Source organism: Cajanus cajan, chromosome 5 (assembly GCF_000230855.2).
Source record: "Cajanus cajan strain Asha chromosome 5, NIPB_CcT2T_4, whole genome shotgun sequence".
Classification (NCBI taxonomy): domain Eukaryota; kingdom Viridiplantae; phylum Streptophyta; class Magnoliopsida; order Fabales; family Fabaceae; genus Cajanus; species Cajanus cajan.
This window is the reverse complement of record NC_138521.1, coordinates 72,500,669-72,518,065: the sequence shown is the minus strand read 5'-3', so window position 1 is coordinate 72,518,065 and position 17,397 is coordinate 72,500,669. Positions and strand designations below refer to the sequence as shown.

The 17,397-nt window shown below is 33.0% G+C and overlaps 2 protein-coding genes across 11 annotated transcripts; one reads left to right on the top strand and one right to left on the bottom strand.

Annotated features, from left to right (window-relative positions):
• Positions 1-608: 608 nt before the first annotated feature.
• On the top strand, positions 609-11,573 carry SRD2 (snRNA activating complex family protein). 9 transcript variants are annotated; one of them, XR_014434280.1, is made up of 14 exons: positions 631-722; positions 896-1,010; positions 6,604-6,768; positions 6,846-6,892; positions 6,967-7,033; positions 7,137-7,192; positions 7,922-7,979; positions 9,027-9,115; positions 9,193-9,280; positions 9,717-9,812; positions 9,942-10,067; positions 10,149-10,412; positions 10,680-10,777; positions 11,087-11,236. XR_014434280.1 is itself a non-coding variant. In XM_020375066.3 (13 exons), exons 3-13 carry the CDS (start codon positions 6,616-6,618, stop codon positions 11,369-11,371), a joined length of 1,329 nt encoding a protein of 442 aa, XP_020230655.1. In that variant the 5' UTR covers positions 632-722; positions 896-1,003; positions 6,604-6,615; the 3' UTR covers positions 11,372-11,573. The 9 variants fall into 9 exon arrangements, 7 of the variants coding, with proteins under 7 accessions (XP_020230652.1, XP_020230655.1, XP_020230651.1 ...); XR_014434279.1 differs by having other exon boundaries at positions 10,680-11,003; XM_020375066.3 differs by lacking the exon at positions 10,680-10,777 and having other exon boundaries at positions 632-722; positions 896-1,003; positions 11,087-11,573.
• Positions 11,574-11,586: 13 nt separating this feature from the next.
• Positions 11,587-15,151, bottom strand: LOC109811345 (putative E3 ubiquitin-protein ligase WAVH2). 2 transcript variants are annotated; one of them, XM_020375060.3, is made up of 3 exons: positions 14,805-15,151; positions 14,345-14,461; positions 11,587-13,449 (listed from the first exon to the last, which is right to left on the bottom strand). In XM_020375060.3, the coding sequence occupies exons 1-3, from the start codon at positions 14,973-14,975 to the stop codon at positions 12,070-12,072; spliced, it is 1,668 nt and encodes a 555-aa protein (XP_020230649.1). In that variant the 5' UTR covers positions 14,976-15,151; the 3' UTR covers positions 11,587-12,069. The 2 variants fall into 2 exon arrangements, with proteins under 2 accessions (XP_020230649.1, XP_020230648.1); XM_020375059.3 differs by having other exon boundaries at positions 14,345-14,946.
• Positions 15,152-17,397: the final 2,246 nt, after the last annotated feature.

Below are 17,397 nucleotides of genomic sequence, written 5' to 3'. Positions count from 1 at the left end.
GAACTGTTAACAAAAAAAAATGTTGTAAAAATAACATTATTTGTCTTAGGTTATGACATTTTTATTAAAGTTAGAGACACCTTAATAGTAATACAATCATGTTATTATATTTCATAATTAAATAATTATTACCCAAAGGTCTGTCAGTTTGATTTTTGCAAGTTGCTCCTTTGTTGATTGCTAGTTGTTCAACAATTGCTCTAAAATTATTTTTTTAACAAAATAATTTTTAAAATTTGAAAGTAAACATAATTACACATGATGAGTTAGTCGAACATTTCATTCGATAAATAGTAAATTGTAATATTATTTAAATAAAATAGGATAAATATTTATATTACATAAAAATGAAAGGTTCATCCACTAATATTTAAAGCGTAGGAATAACTACTTATTTCACATGAAAATAAAAATTAATATTTAAGTATATTCTTTATATGTATAAATTAAAATAACTATATTGAATGAAAATATTTTTCATTTTTACTGTTACTAGTATAATTTTTTTTCCAACTAAAATCTTATCTCTTTTATTTCTTTTTAATTTTTAAATTGAAATTCATTTAAAAAAAAACATAAATAATAAAAAATAATCTCGTATGAAGATATAATTTATAATTTTATATATCAATCAGTGGAATGTTGCAAATAGCGAAATCTGATTTTCCCCTTCATGTTTGTGTCGTGACTGCGGTCTCCTCTGAACTCGCCTGGGTCCTCCGGTAATTCTCTTCCTCTTCCTTTGCCTCAAACCTCAAACCTCAAACCCTTCTTCTGTACATTCACTATCTCAATTTTCATATTTTTGCTTTATATTGTTAAATTGTTTTAATTCACCTCGGTCCCGAGGTTTGTTCTCAAAGTAATTAATCAAAGTCTCTTTCATCCAGTGTAGGTGGTATCTTATGTGTCATGTTCCAGGAATTTTCATTTTTTTTATTATCTAATTGAAACAATAGCCTGAGATATGCCAAGTGCAGAGAATTTAAAAGTACCATATCTTGTAAGAGGTGATTTCTTCGTCTTTCATAGGATTGTAGTACTTTTATTTTTATTCTCTATAGTTCTAAATGTTAAAACAATCAATTTAGCTTGCTATATATAGCAAAGCTGCAATGATTATATTTAATTTAGAAACTGTATATAGTTTTTTTTTTAATTTTTTTTTTTCATTTAAAAGTAGGAAAAGGTAGAAATTCTTTTTGAAGAATGCTCTCCTTCTGGAACTGCTGTGGATTGAGTGCAATGTCACAGTTCTTCAACAAACAGATGGGGTGTTCTGGAACTAATTTGTTTTTTGATGTATTTTATCCTCCTCTTATATACATCTTTTTCTGCTTAATAATTCATTTTTTAACATCAATATAAGAAAAGAAAATATTGTGAGACACCATATCTGGCTATATCCATCAAAAAGTTGATAGCCATGAAGAAAATATGGTAACAAGCTAAGTACAGCTTTTTCTTTGTGGTACTGATGAAGATCACCCTATATACGAGTGAAACAGAAGTTCAATTTAAAGCATAAGTTTGCTACTAGGTGTAGGATTCTCAATCTGAAGAAATTATATTTCACTCACATACCCTTCTTAGATACTACCTAATTTGCATAAGGGGCTTCCTGTCAGTAACAGGTTAAAATGAACTGATGAGTTTCATACATAACTTGTATATTCCCCGGGGATTCACATCTATATTTATTTGTTTGATTACTAACAAAAGAATAGTTTAGGTATTAGTTGTTAAGGTCAAGAGTAATGTGTCAACAACTAAATTTAACATTGTGTGTGTTTGTATAAATAGACTTTTCAATTTTTATATCCTTTATTTGGATAAATTTCAAAAACTTATGGCTGTAATCCAGGATATGCATCAAATGTTTTAGATTGAATTTCAAAAGTTTTTTTTCGTGGAGTGCTTCATCAGTTTATATTGACATTCAGCAAAGACTTTTGATTTTGAATGATAACAAGGTTACAACCAATGGGGTTGTGTATCAAATGATATAAAGATGTGCACATGGTAGTTATGTCAGTAAGGTGATAGTGGGTTTTTCTTTTGGTTTTGTTGGGCTTATCATGTGCTACAGATTGTTAGTTAGTTGTGGTTGTTGAGTTTAGTTATTTGGTTGATATTAGTTAGCTTCCATTCCTTCCTTTTTATCACCATTTGTTGAAACAACTGCTGTATTCTTTTCATGCTGCATAATTTGATCTCCTAAGCGTTCTCTCTGATCTATAGGCAGTCAATTTAGAGAATGCATTGCCCAACTCATGACCACAAATGAAAAGTTCAAATCTCAGTCAAACCCAAGGATATTCTGTGTGGTTTCACCAGTGGAGATATCTCAATTGGATAGTCTATAACAAATGTAGGTTGGATGAGCTTTGCTTCTACAAAAGTCTCAATAACCTCATTAAGAAGGAGGCCAACGGATTGGCATGTTTCAATGGAACCTTTATCTTTGTTATCCCAATTTGGTTTGCAACCTCAAGATCATTCCCCAATTCATTGAAATTGATCCTGGCAGTTTCTTTAACAAGGTTGTGATTAGTCTCCCTCCCCCAGGGCCTTTCCAGGCATATCTCGACTCCTTGATAATCAATGGTAAGCTTCCCATGAACTGCAAGAGCACATTGAGTGATGATCTCCTCTGTGAAATTTATCATGCTTTGTAATCCGACTATGCTTCATACATCTCTATAGTTGTAAATTCAGGATTATGTCTAGTTGAAATTCCTTCATTTATGAATATTGGGCCAATCTCCTATACTTTTTTGAAACCACCGACCAGCATTCTCTTTAGATGTAATTCAGTTGCAATTTTCAGATATAAGTTCCTTCCAAGAGAATTATGGTATGTAATAAATGGACTGGCTTCTGCTCACCCCTGCTGCTCCCTGCAAAACTGGTGTTTCAACTTCAACAAAACCTGAAAAAACCACTGTCTCTGTATCTCTGATACAACCTTTGCTCTTTTACAGAACACATCTGCCACCTTTGGATTTGCGATCATATTGAAATGATAGAATTGCAAATGAAATGAAAATACAACTGAAATGAAAAGCAAATGAAATAACAAATGAAAATATGTAACAAACTAATAATAGAGAAATTATACTCTTACACCACCCACCCCCCCCCCCCCCCCCCCCCCCCTTGAGCCCAATATGGCTGAGATGATGAAGGAAGCTCAGAAACATTGAGCTTGAACCTAAGTTGGATGAATTGAGAGGATGATAAAGGTTTGGTGAGGATGTTTGCCCATTGATCTTGAGCTTGAAGATGAACTACAGAAAGTTGCTTAGTCATGACCTTCTCTCTAACAAAAAACAGGTCGATCTCCATGTGTTTAGTTTTGTTATGTAAGATTAGATTGTGTGACAAGGACACTGTGCTTTGATTGCCACAATAACAGGTTTGGCGATGGGTATAGCAAGTTCCTGGAGAAGAGTTTGCACCCAGAGGATTTCTGCTGTAACTTGAGTTACACTGTGATATTCTGCTTCTGCTATACTACAAGCCACGACGATTTGTTTTCTAGACCACCATGAAATGATATTTGGTCTGAGAAAAACTGCAGCCCCTAAAGTCGAACGATGGTTGTTAGGATCCGCTGCCCAATCTGCATCATAAAAGGCATGTAGACCAAGAGGTATAGTGGTGGACGTAGGACAAAAGTGAAGACCATGGTGGACGGTTCCTTTTAGATAGTGTAGGATTCTTTTGAAAGTGACCCAATGACTATCTAGGGGACAAGACATGAACTGACTTACCTTGTTAACAGAATAGCCTAATATTGATCTAGTGATGGTGATATATGGAAGAGCTCCCACTATTGATCTGTAAAGAGTTTGGTCTTGCAAAAAATCTGATCCTTGCTTTGACAGTTTACTGCTATTGACCATAGGAGTGGATATTGGTTTGGATTCCAACATGTTTTCTTAGATAATAGGTCTCTGATATACTGGCTTTGAGTGAGTAAGAGGGATCCATCTTGTTGTTTTCACACTTCAATACCAAGAAAATAGTTGAGCTGACCAAGGTCCTTAAGAGCAAATACAAATGATGAAGGATCACATTTGCTAGGAACAAAACCAAGATGGGTTAGAGTGTTTTGTAACCTGTCAAACCAGGCCCGAGGAGCCTGTTTTAAGCCATAAATGGCTTTGTTAACTTACAAACCAGATTCTTATTAGAGTGTTCGAAACCAAGGGGGTTGAGTCATGTAAACCTCTTCTTCTAACAAATCATGGAGAAAAACATTGTTTACATCCAGATGATGTAAGGACCAGCCATGAGTAAGGGCAAGGGTAAGAATAATCCTAATTGTTACTGGTTTTATGACCGGGGAGAAGGTCTTGGTGAAATCAAACCCGTACCATTGATTAAATCCCTTGGCAACTAATCATGCTTTGTACTTGTTCAGGGTGCCATTTGGCATTTTCTTTTACACAAAAAATCCATTTGCACCCTATAGGAGTTATGCCTTGTGGAAGAGACATAAGAGACCATGTGTTGTTTTGTTGAAGAGGCTCAAACTTAGCTTTCATAGAAGCATACCAGTCTTTATGTTGAAGAGCTTGCTTGATAGACTTGGGTTCAATATGAGTGAGAAGTAATGTTGGATCTAGTATGCATTGGATGAGTGTTGACTGGATGGGGTGGATGAAGTAGGGTTGGGGGATTAAAGGTAGAACTAATACTTGTGGAAGAGAGACTAGTGGGGTTTGGATTGTCGTTGGTGGCGGGTGAAGTGGAGATAGGGACAACATGATACGGAGTGGCTAGAGGAATATATGATGTAGGAAAAAACAGACAAAACATGACTCTTGGTTGAGTGAAAAAGTCTAGTACAAGGAAAGTTAGTTTCATTGAAGATTACATCCTTGGAGATGATCAAATTGCCTGCTGAAGTAAGACATTTATATCCTTTATGAGTAGTAGAATATCCAAGAAATAGACATTCTTGAGAATGTAAATTCAGTTTGTGTTTGTTGTATGGTCTGAGTAGAGGATAACAAGAACATTTGAAAACCTTTAAAAACTTGTAAATGCGGCAATTGTTTGAATAACAACTTGTAAGGAATGAAAAATTGTACCAATGATGAGGGTAACCTGTTGATAAGATATATTGCAGCCACAAATGCATGATCCCAGAATTTTATAGGTTACGATGCTTGATGTAGTAATGTGAGGCCTATTTCCATAATGTGCCTATGCTTTCTTTCCATGACACCATTTTGATGGTGTGTATGCAGACATATCAGTCTATGAATAACACCGGTCTCAGTAAGGTATTTCATAAGAGGTCTGAATTCACCTCCCCATTTAGTCTGTAAAGTTTTAAGACAATGACCAAACTGAATCTGCCATAGCTTTAAATTTCTTGAATGTTTCAAATGTTTCCACTTTAGATTTTAATAGATAGAGCCAAGTGAATCGTGTGTAAGCATCAACAAAGGACAAAAATAGTTAAAGTTGTTAGTAGACAAAGTAGGAGCTGGTTCCCATAGGTCACTATATACAAGCTCTAAGGGAGCATTGTAAGTAGTGGTTGACGAATTAGAATGTATGCGATGTGATTTTTCAGCACTAGTGGAAAAAAAATGAAACAAATTTTTATTTGGTAGAGAAATATTACATTGTGATAGGGCTAGTTTCATGAAGTGTACATTTAGGTGTCCTAATCTGTTATGCCAAATTATAAAGGAAACATCATTTTTTTGAGGCATTTACATTTGAAAAGGAAATGGTGTTCATTACAGGAACACTAGTACAATTGGAAAACAGAGACTATTTGAATAGATCAGGAAACTCATAGAGTCCATCAACTCCGACTTGGCCATGTAGCTAAACTTTATGGCTGGCCAAAAGATTTGACAAGGCAAATATCAGGATGAAACTCAAAATATACTGAATTATTCATGACAAATTTATGTATAATTACAAATGAAATGAAAAGCAAATGAAATAACAAATGAAAATATGTAAAAAACTAATAACAGAGAAATGATAATATCTTACAACTTTTTTCTTTAATTATTTATTTAAATGAAAATGTTATTTATTTTATGTATCTTTGCTTTAATTGTGCTATTCAAGTAATATTATCTTTTATTGTGTGTTTGTTATCACTCTTTTATATGTACTGTTATTTTTTAAAAAATATTTTATTCTTAATTTGATTAAAAAAATAAACTATATTTAGACAGAAGTATTAAACTCCTGATATTTATTACTTTAATCGGTAATATAACAATATGGAAAATTTTAGTAGTTGACAATCATGAGAATAACATCAAAGAAATGTTTGAAATTTTGATATCTCAAACTAATTTTAATTATGTTGACAATTATTATATTTTGATACATTTAATGTTCTTCTAGAAATAAAACTATTAAACTTTATGTAGGTGATTTGACTTATATTTATTTTAATTATATGATATGAATAATTTTTCATTTTATATATGATAATTAATTATATTAAAAAGATTTACATATAAGATTACAATATATACACACTCAGTCCTATGTGTCTCTGCCACTAAATTTTTAAATCGGCTCTCTTTAATTTGAAACTTGATTGCATTGCATCAGTGAGAAGGAGGAATGGAATGTTCAATTACAGAGGCAGAGGCAGAGGCAGCAGAATGCGATCTCTCCATTCCAATTGCAAGGGGTGGACCCATATACGTTCCCAACATGGTCGGACCTTCCACTAGGGTTCCTCAATTTCAGACTTCTCTTCTTTCTGAACTTGAGGTCAGCTCACTATCTCTTGTCTCTCCCCTCCCTTTCATCTTTTTTTTCCCCCCCCTAATTTCTGCCTTTTCGTGCAGAATCTGAAGGCCGAATTGTCTGAAGACTTTTCTCATCTTGATATCTCGTATGCATTCTGCCTCTTTACAATTACTACCTTTCTCAAGTCACCACTAATTGACAATGATGATGCCTTTACAGGGTGGATGACCTTAAAATTTTTACAGAGGATGAGTTAATGGATGTGGCTCTCAAAGAAGTATTTCAGGTATATATATGCTCTACTGATTTTTCTTTTCTTTTTCTTCTGCAGTTTTTTTAAGTTTTCACTCTTTTGGTTTATTACTTTAATGATGGAAGTGATATTACAGGATAGGGAGGAGAACGACGAAAATCATCCTCCACTCTTGGACCAACCCAATGCACTGTCAGTTTCTTGTTTCTTTTTCTTTTTTGTTGTCATTGTTGTTGTTGTTGCTGCTACTACTATTGTTGTTATTGTGTTTAGACTATCTAATGGGGGAATTTGGTTGCCCTTGCCCCCACTTTACAGGACCTTTTTTCCCATGTTCTATTATTTCTTGCTTCTTTAAATTTTAGTTCACATTTTGGTAATTTTTATATAATTTGTATATTCTTTTTCTATTAACTTTACCATCATCTTTCATTTTTTTAGCTTCATAACTTTGTTCTTATTGCTCCTAGATTGATGGTGATTATGTGTGTAAATTGTGACTTATTTATTATTCATCACAAATTTCTTTTTCTTAGTATTTATATGTGTAGTATAATTTTTTTAGTTTGTTTTATAATATTTAAGATAGTGGCCATCCTCCTTCACTGTTCACTCTATCCTGCTATAGCATTTTAGAGTTGGCTGCTATGTGCCACTATCAAATATTGATAACTTTGCCTATTCTGTCCTTGAAATTTCTTGCAGATATGGTTGTTATTTTGTGTATTTGTGATCTTTTATCAAGTGATAGATAATTATGTAGTTGTGCTATACTTGTACTTAATTCATAAGTGCATATGCTGAGAGTCTGACAACAATAAAGTTTGTGTGTACCATTCATTCTCATTCTCTGTTTCAACTCTCAACTTCAATTTCAGTTTGCAACTTAATTAAAGAAATTCTTGTTGGATTTGGCTTCAGGTGTCTTTTGAAGAACTCAAAGAGAAAGAGAAAGGGAACAAACAATTCTATTCTTGAAGTATGCTAACTCTCTAAACATTTATGTTTTTCCCTATAACTATTTGATGCTTATATTATATTACTTTTGTCAGTTTAGTGCCTGAGATATAGAAGTTTATTACATGAATTAGAAGTTGAGAATTGGCCATTCTAACATTAATTAAAGTTTTTAACAGTTTATTTTGGTTTATGAAGAAAACTACATCTTCATTCACAAACTAAACCATTCAGTTTCAATTTTTATTCTTTTGCTCCTATCAGAATGTCGAATCTTTTTATCTGTTAGAATCCATTTTAAATCCAATTGGCACCAGGTAATGTGGCCCAATAGGTATATAAATTACACCCAAGTAATTGAGACAACAATGTGGGGCTTTCCAACACTTCCCTTCATAGATGCCTGCTAGACCAGGAAATACACAGCAAAAACTACGGAAATGATAGAGATCCTCTTACAAGCCACAAAAACCACATAAATGAGGGATAGGCTCTGATGTCATTTCAAAGATCAAGTTGTATCATGATAAAACTCAAGAAAGGTTTTAGGAAAAACTGTATAGTTCTCTGGCCTTATTCTCATTAAATTAAAAAAAAAATCCTTTATAAAAACATAATTCTATTCATGGTAGGAGCGTAGGAGAACATTAATGCTATATTATGATATGTACACAACTACACATAATAAACATGGGACAGTATTAATTACAGCTTGGCCTCGGTAGCTGGTTGACATGTCATCTGATAATCTAGTAGGCATAACCTAGTTTTGGATAAGCATGTTGTGTTCATAATTCATACCCCATAACCATTTCTATTTTTCTTTTGTCATGATTTTTATTATGTTTGCTGTTAGAATAGGTTAGTTATATTATTTAAACAGTTAAAAACGGTTTTGTGGAATTTGACATGAACCTTTCCTGATCTTTTTGGACCATTCATGTATTGAAAAATTCCTAAAGCATGTTTAGCATCAAATATGTGTTGTCAAATCTTATATACAGCCTTAACAGTCTTTTTGGGTGGAGGGGGGGTTATGTATCTCTTCTTATGTATGATCAATTTTCAGAGTGATTGTATAGAAAAGGTGGAGCAAGTGGTGAGAATCAAACAGAAGCAGGAAGAAGACAAAGCAGCAGTCAAACTTCATTCATTTAGGTTGGTATTACTAGTATTTGTGTGATTATTCCTTTTGGTTTGTAAGAACTGACTTCATGTATCTCGTCTTTGTTTAGTCCTGTTTGCAGGATCAATGATGCTGCACATAAGCCAACTAGAACAGAAAGGATGAGGTCCCTTAGGTCTACAAATTCTACCAGAAAGGTGAAATTCTTATTATTGTTGCTTGTGAGATTGTTTGGTTCGATTTGAAAATGCTTTACTGATTTATCCAACTTTTAGACGTCTTGAAGCAATTATTTCAGTTATAGTTCTCATATGTGTACCTTCTAAGCATTGGCTTTCTGTATTGCTAGTCTAATCAATATTCCTTTTTCAGTTGGATTAAATATTTTATCTTGAAGAAAAGATGAGTCTAACCAAACCAATTAAAAACATGAAAATTGAGTGGTATAATTTTTTTTTTGTTCTATATCCATATGCAACTTTCTTGCTGCTGACTAGTGACTACCAACACAAGTTGGTTTTACCATTTCTGAATGGCTACAAGTGCAAAGTTGATATTATAAATGTGTGTGCATTTCCCCACTTATTTTGACATTTATATTCCCTATCATAATTCAGATTTAATGTTTGGCAGGTCAACACAGTCAGCCTTCAGGAACACATACCTGTGCTTTATCCAGAAGTTGTTCTGTCTGTGGAGGTTTACCATAATGTTCGAAAGGGTGCCAAGGTATTCAATGCCGTGCTGATGTTAATGAAATGAAATTCAATATATGATTTATAGAAGGAATCATGTATAGATACCATTATCAAATAGCTGATTAACAAGTAGGACCTCTGTTCTTTTATTTTTGAGTAGATCCAAGAGTTGTTAGTTCTTGGAGGTCAGACTTTAGCTGCTTTGAGAGACAAGATCTTTTGCTCAACAGACCAGGTGATGCACAAAGCTGGGCAGGATGATCCTTCTGGCTATTTTCTCATTGAAGTACGTACCATACTGCCATTACTTACTCTCATAATGTGGTGTTTTTTTTTCTTCTTTGAATCTGACAAGAAGCTTTTTTAGGATGTATTCTGCCCTGATTTGAGGGATCCGTCTGCCAGTGATCTCACCAGACCTATACTGGATTGGCTCCACAACTCCAAGGAGGAGGCACAAAAGAAATGGGAACATATTATAACTGGGGAATTGCAGCAGAAACAAAAAGCCATCATGGGTGCAGGAGAATCTGCATCACAGTTGCCTCATTTTAGATCTATTGAGATGCACAAGATACGCTTTTGTGACTTGAGTTTTCGACTTGGTGCTGGATACCTCTATTGTCATCAGGTACTTTCCTTTCTGTCTCAGATTAATTGTTTGGTTGTTGCCTTATATATATAACTATACAATTTTACTTTTTAATAGAACATTGCTCACAAAACTTGGTATGACAAGTGAAGGGGAAGTTTGACTATGGTTGTGTTATTTTATAATTGTTGAATGCCTTTCAAGTTAAAAGTGAAAATGTCAAATAACATGATTTGACCTCTGTGACATGATGCTAGATGTAGTCTGTCGGTTTTATTGAGTAAAATATGTTCTTTAAACGAGCAGCCATAGAGACCATGCAAAGATGGATTAGCTGATACAAGACTGCTCTTATCGATGGTAGTTATTGCTTTCAGTATTCGAGGACAAAAGGGCACGTAGCTGTAAGTTTATTACTTTTTAAAAGGCAACTAATTATATTAATATGGGAGTCAAATGGTTCAATTACAAAACTTGAGGAGGCCATCAACGATTGGTTTATAAATAAAAAAGGGAGACGATTTATTGAGCTCTGGCAAACGGTAAAAGCAATGCCTTTGTTGAGTCCCAAATAAGATGATGTTTCATGTGGTCAACCGCTGCCTTATATTTATGTAAAATATAAAATTTGTAAGTTTGATACACTTTGTAGTTCTCGATTGTTTTAACTTTGAAGACTTTTAATGTGGCCTGTTCTCTGCCTGAACCTGCAGGGTGACTGCAGCCATACCTTAGTGATTCGAGATATGAGGTTAATTCATCCCGATGACGCACATAATCGAGCTCTTTATCCAATAATCACGTTTCAAGTGAAGCTACGTTTTCAGAAATGTAGTGTTTGCAAAATATTCAGAGCTACAAAGGTCACGGTGGATGACAAATGGACACCAGAAAACCCTTGTTATTTTTGTGATAAATGTTTTTCCTTACTTCACCTAGCAGAGGATGGTTCGGCATTATATACTGACTTCATAGAGTATGATTACAACCATGATTAATTGCTGTTAGCCTCGGAAGAACACCAGCGGGCGAGCGAATAAAGTCATTCTTTACAAGAATCTCATTGAGAATTGATTTTTCATTGTTTATTGAATTCTGTATCATTGTAAAATAAATTCTTACAAAGTCGACAGTGTAGGAAATAAATTGTTTGAAGATGCGTATGTACAAGTTTTGTTATGATCGTGTATTTCGGATCTATTCCAAGTAGAACTAAAGAAAATAACAGGTAATTTTGTAGCATACCAAAAAAACATTAAAATACTAATTCAGTTTCTTCTTCCTCTAAAGATAAAAGTAAATGCATTTTCAACTCAACAGGTTCAGTTTAAGTAGGCCGTCTTGTTACTCAAGCAACTTTACCTCTACAGGTTTGGAATCCACATTTCCAACTGCAAAAATATTTTGATTAAACCACCCTTACTATCTGCACAGCTGAGCATACTTTTGACTATGAACACTTGTCTGTGTGACTATAGTCATTAGAGAAAAACAGTTTCTTCACGCATCGTTGCATTGTCTATGCAGGTTGGCAGATGCTTAGATTATATTAAATATGACCTTTATCATAACATTTTTTTTTTTCTGTTTCTTTTATTTCGGCCAAGGAAGACATGATCTATTGTACCTTATCCAATTCTGTACGATTACTGCGTGACTGAATTGAGGCCTTAATGGTGGGGATATCTTTGTATTTTCAAAGCCTTTGACCCTGCAAGTGCTTAGCCCATCTTCTTGCCATGTAAGGGTCATGAAAATCCCAGCTTTCGACGCTGCTATTCCTGCCAACCCTATTCATATCCCTCATTGTTTCCTCAGCGCCTTCTGTCACACTACCTTTATGGTCTCCCAGACCTACAACAGTTTCCCCTGTTCTTCTAACACACTCATCAATATCTCCTTCAGTGTAGCTATATTCTACATATACACGTGTACAGTTACCCAGGTCTAACAGAACTCTCCTTTCTTCTCCGCCCCTCATCTCTCCAATTCTGATGACCCTGCCACTGCCAACTTCCTCTACAGTTCTACATATTCTCAGCTGGATATCTCGAACAATGCCTCCCAACATCTTGGACAAGAACCTCTCGAACTCTTGTATGACAAATCCATAGGAAGTGCCAAAGCCAAATCCCACATGAAATCTGTGAATGGGTGTAGATGGCAGTTCCATGCTTATAGCATTGTATTGCCTTGTGGGGTTATCTGATAAATGCAGGATACAGGACTTGAGGTTCTTGTGGGTGCGATCTTCCAGTATCTTAATACCCTTCTTTAACCCTTCAACTGGGTCAGCTTGTCCCATATAAAATAAACTTTCAATAACTTGAAGGGCAGTGCGCTTCCCATAAGATGACATGCGTCTTAGGGGGAACACACGTGCTGCATCAGAGGAGTATGTAACAATTGCCAAGCGATCAGTGTGTCTGAGGGAGAAAACAACCAGAGCCATTGCTTGCTTGAGAAGCCTTAGATGTGGTCCATTGGGGCTAGCAACTAATACTAAGTCAGTTGCTCTTTCTTGGGCTAGTTTCAATGAAAGATAAGATGTATTGGAGTTGGAGGAAGGGCACATTATACTATAGGGTGTTTGCGTAGGTGGAGACTGTGACAGTGATGAGGAGCTGCTGGATAAGGGATGAGGGGATAGATGGCAATGACATGAGGCATGCTTGGTCACTTGTGAAGCTGTGTTAAGACTAGCATGTGCATTTGGTGGAACAAGTTCAAGAGAGAAACACAGTTTGGGTATGTCATGTGCATCATCAGGCTCAACAGGGTCATCATCATCATAGCGAGTGGAGTGCAAAAGAGTGTGGCGATGAACACGGAATGTAGCAATAGAATCATCAAGAATTCGCAGGATAGGATCACCACAGAGGTTATTGTTGGGGTTGCGAGGGAGCTGGCTCCATTGGGCACGGCAAATTGGGCAAGTGACATTACCATGGCGGACATTGGAGGAGATACAAGCAAAGTGGAATGCATGAGAGCATTGAGCAGTGAATATAGCTTGGCCTTGATTGCTGCCTTTGCTGTTGTAACTCAGAGGATCTAAACATATTGCACACAAATTCTGCCAAACAAGTAAACCAAGCATGAGTCAAAAGAACAGTCTATGCAATGCAGGAATTCATATATATTCATGACTGAGAAAAGTTAGTTTTAAAAGTGATTGCTTATTGATATTTTGTTTTGGAATAAATTAATCAATGAAATGAAAGTTCTGTTACCAAAAGAGTGAAAAGCATGCTTAGTTTGCTTGTTTGTTGGGAACTTCTAGTTCTAGGTCTATGTACTTACTGCACAGTACCTAGAGAGAAAAGGGATGACTACCACGGTTACAGTGTGATGTCATGTCACACACACCTCAAAATTTTTCAAAATATTAATGCATTGAAACAAACAACCGTTATTGAGAAATTAAGATTAAACACAGCATAAGCACAACGCTGAACTGAACAGCAGGTGGAACAATACTAAAATTTGAACTATTTATGCCAACATTTATACAAAATGCATTTCAACATACATGTATCACAATGCGGGGTCTGCAATTAAAATGAATTAATCCTTGGCTGCGCTAATGCACCATGTGCAAGGGGCATTCGCCTGCTAGAATTCTCTATTCTACATGGTGCTCTTACTAAATTTCAGAACAGAGGGAAATGAAGGGAAATGAAGGGAAAAAGAGGGAACCTTGTTAATAATTTTTGGATGGTTATAAAATAGTTATCTCGAGGTTTTATTTACCCTTCCCTTTCATTCATTAATCTTTATAACTTCGCATTCTATTATTTATTTCTAATGAAGATATCTCAGTCATTTTATTGTTTACTTACAGACATTATAACATCAGATGAAAATCTAAACATCAGCTAGGCATCTCTGAAAAAAGCTAATCCTTGCTAACTTAACAAAAACCTGTGTTGCCTGTGGCTTAAGTAACTACAGTTTACAAGAAAATTTACCTTATTAGGAATGTCATTGTCTTTGATTTTAGTCATGATACGACAATCTGTTTCTTCTCTTTGCTCCCTTGAAAAGGTTTTTGTTGTTGATGGAGATACAGATAAGGAATTTGGGTTCTGCAAACATGCACAAAAGCAACCACTCTGAAATTCTTCTATTTCTACCCTCATAAGGTATTTGTTAAACATGAAGTTAATAAGTAAATTTGAAGTTGTTGAAAATAACAAAGGCAACAACCACATAAGAATAATAGTAATCAAGAGGGGTAAGTGATCCCTATTAGAAAAGTAGAAGGTAAAAAATAAAAATACTTTTAATTCTGTTGAATTGAAGTGAGGAGACATTAGATAATTATATAAGAAGGAAGACACTTGTGTTAAGCAAGAATTTGATAGGTTATTCAAAATTGTGAAGAAGGTTTGCAGCATTTTGAGAGAAATGCAAGATAGAGTAGTGTACAGTTGGAGATGGAGAAGTTGAGGTGTGAATGGGGAGTGGATGAAGCACAGGTTTCAAATTCCTCCAGCCACATGCAGCCACAGCCACTTTACTTGCTGCATTTCTCAGCTTCCATGCTCCTCTCTTGCTTCTTCTGCTTCCTCCCTCACTCTCACCCTCACTCTTACCCATTTGTTTTTGAATGCCAAAGAGAGAAAATGAACAGAGCAGAGACAGAAAAGGACCTCTTTCAACTTCACCAATGTTAGTCACTACTCACCGTGATATGATATATAATAATATTATGTATGCACACGCACATGCTTGCAGAGTACAGAGTACGGATACAACTACTTACAACTCAACTCGGTCTAAAGCCCACACCGACTACTAGAAAGTAGTAAATGTGGCTTGGCTGCCCTCACATTTACCATCAACACTTCACACACTATATATGGAATTTATCCTTTCTACCATTCTCCCTTGCTTTTAATTTCTGAATGCACAATTTTTTTTTTCTTGTTTTATTAAGCTTCTTTATAAGCCTTCTTAAAAAATTAGAAAAAAAATTAAAATATTTTTTTAGGTTAAAAAATCAATTTGTATATAAATTTAAAAAAAAAATGAGATTTTGAAAACACTAATAAGATAAAACCTTTGCAACATAGTTTATGCATAATTTATGAAAAAAATTATTTCATCTTTCCTTCTATTTTACTTTTTCTAAAAAAAATGTGTAATGAATAAATTTACTTAAACATATTCTTATTATATATCTTATATTTATGTGAATTTTACAAATTTTTTTGATAAACGGAAAAAGAATTTATAATACTTACATATTTTTTTATTTATTAACGGAGCTAGACTCTCTAACAGGAAAATTTATAATTTAATTGGAAATATACACACCTTGTTTTTTTTTTTTTAATGTTTATATTCCAATATTGGCAATTGCTCTGAACATGAATTGATATGAGTACAAAATGGCATGCGAAACATTTTCCTTATCTAGGCTTCTTTACTTTTTTTTTATCTTTTCCGAACTAAACAAAAGTACTTTTTTTTTATTAAAAAAGTTACCAAATGTAGCATGTTTTTTAAATTTTTGAACTCTTAGTTAATACTACTATTATGTAAATCTCTCTATTATTCAATGGTCAACATAAAATTATGTTAAAGAATATAATGAAAAGTCTGTATAAATACTATTTACTATGAAATGAATGTTGTTATAGGTTAACTTTTGATTTAGTCTTTTTCTTTTAAGAGTTAGCTATGTTTGGTGGGATCCTTTTTCTAGTTTTAAGGGAAACATTCTTAAGGAATAGATGCGGTTTACCTTCCTTTTATTTTTATTGTCCTTTTTTTTTCTTTTGAATATATTTTATTGAGTATGTTGTAAAAGTCTTTATAAGGTCAATGTTGTTGAAATGTCTTGAATAATATTAATGCCTTTGCATGTTTCACATTTTTACTTACTAAAAAAATAATCTTTTAACATTTTTTTGTTGGTTTGATTTTCTATTATTTGGTGGCTTATAAATACAAGAACATGTTATTGTATTATTACCATTTTTTTTAGGAAGTTGTATAATTATTCAATTATATTGTATAAGAATATTTTTAAGAATTTTTATTTTTATTTTTTAATTTTATATCTAATTTAATTTTTATCTATCATAAATATTAATACTTAAAAATAAATCATCATTAAATAAAAATAATTTTGTGTTTCAATTTAAATTATTTATCATAAATCTAAAATATTTTTTTATAACATATAATAAAGGTGAATGCCACATTTGATATATATATATATATATATATATATATATATATATATATATATATATATATATATATATATATATATATATAGACATTTTTATCTTTAAATTTTTAAATAATAAAATATAATATTAAAAATTAATTATTCTTAGATAGATAAGACTTAAAATCAAGACATTTAAGTTTAAAGACCAAATGCAATATCAATTTATCTACCAAACATTAGTAATTTTTTAAAAAATTATTAAATAAAGTATAAAGACATAAAGTGTTTCGATTCCGCTAGTTTTATATAAAATAGATAGTCAAAATAGTCTAAGAAATTGTATATCGTTCTATTTATTCAATTTCATAAATTAATTTGACTATTTACTCAATTTATATATTAAAAAAATTATTTATTTAAATATAATATTTATTTATATACATAATTTATTTTAAATTTCAGTTATCTATAATAAAAATATAACATGTGTGTTGCACAAACTAAAATACTAGTTTTTTTTTATTTTAAATATGCTATACCTTGTCTTCTAATTATTAATTTCTCCCTCTTTTATCCATTTTATTTTCTAAAATACATAAATAAAAACAGTTTCTCTATATTTATATTTTATTTTCATAATTCATTTTCTTATATAAATTACTTATTTTTTATTGTGAAAAATATATATTACTTTCATTTTTCAAAAATTACATTATTTATGTCTTTGATATTCTTTTTTATTTTATAATATATATATATATATATGTTGGAAAAAATTTATTTACATATTATAAAATAAAATGAATAAAAAAAATAAAAAAAATTGACAATTGAAAG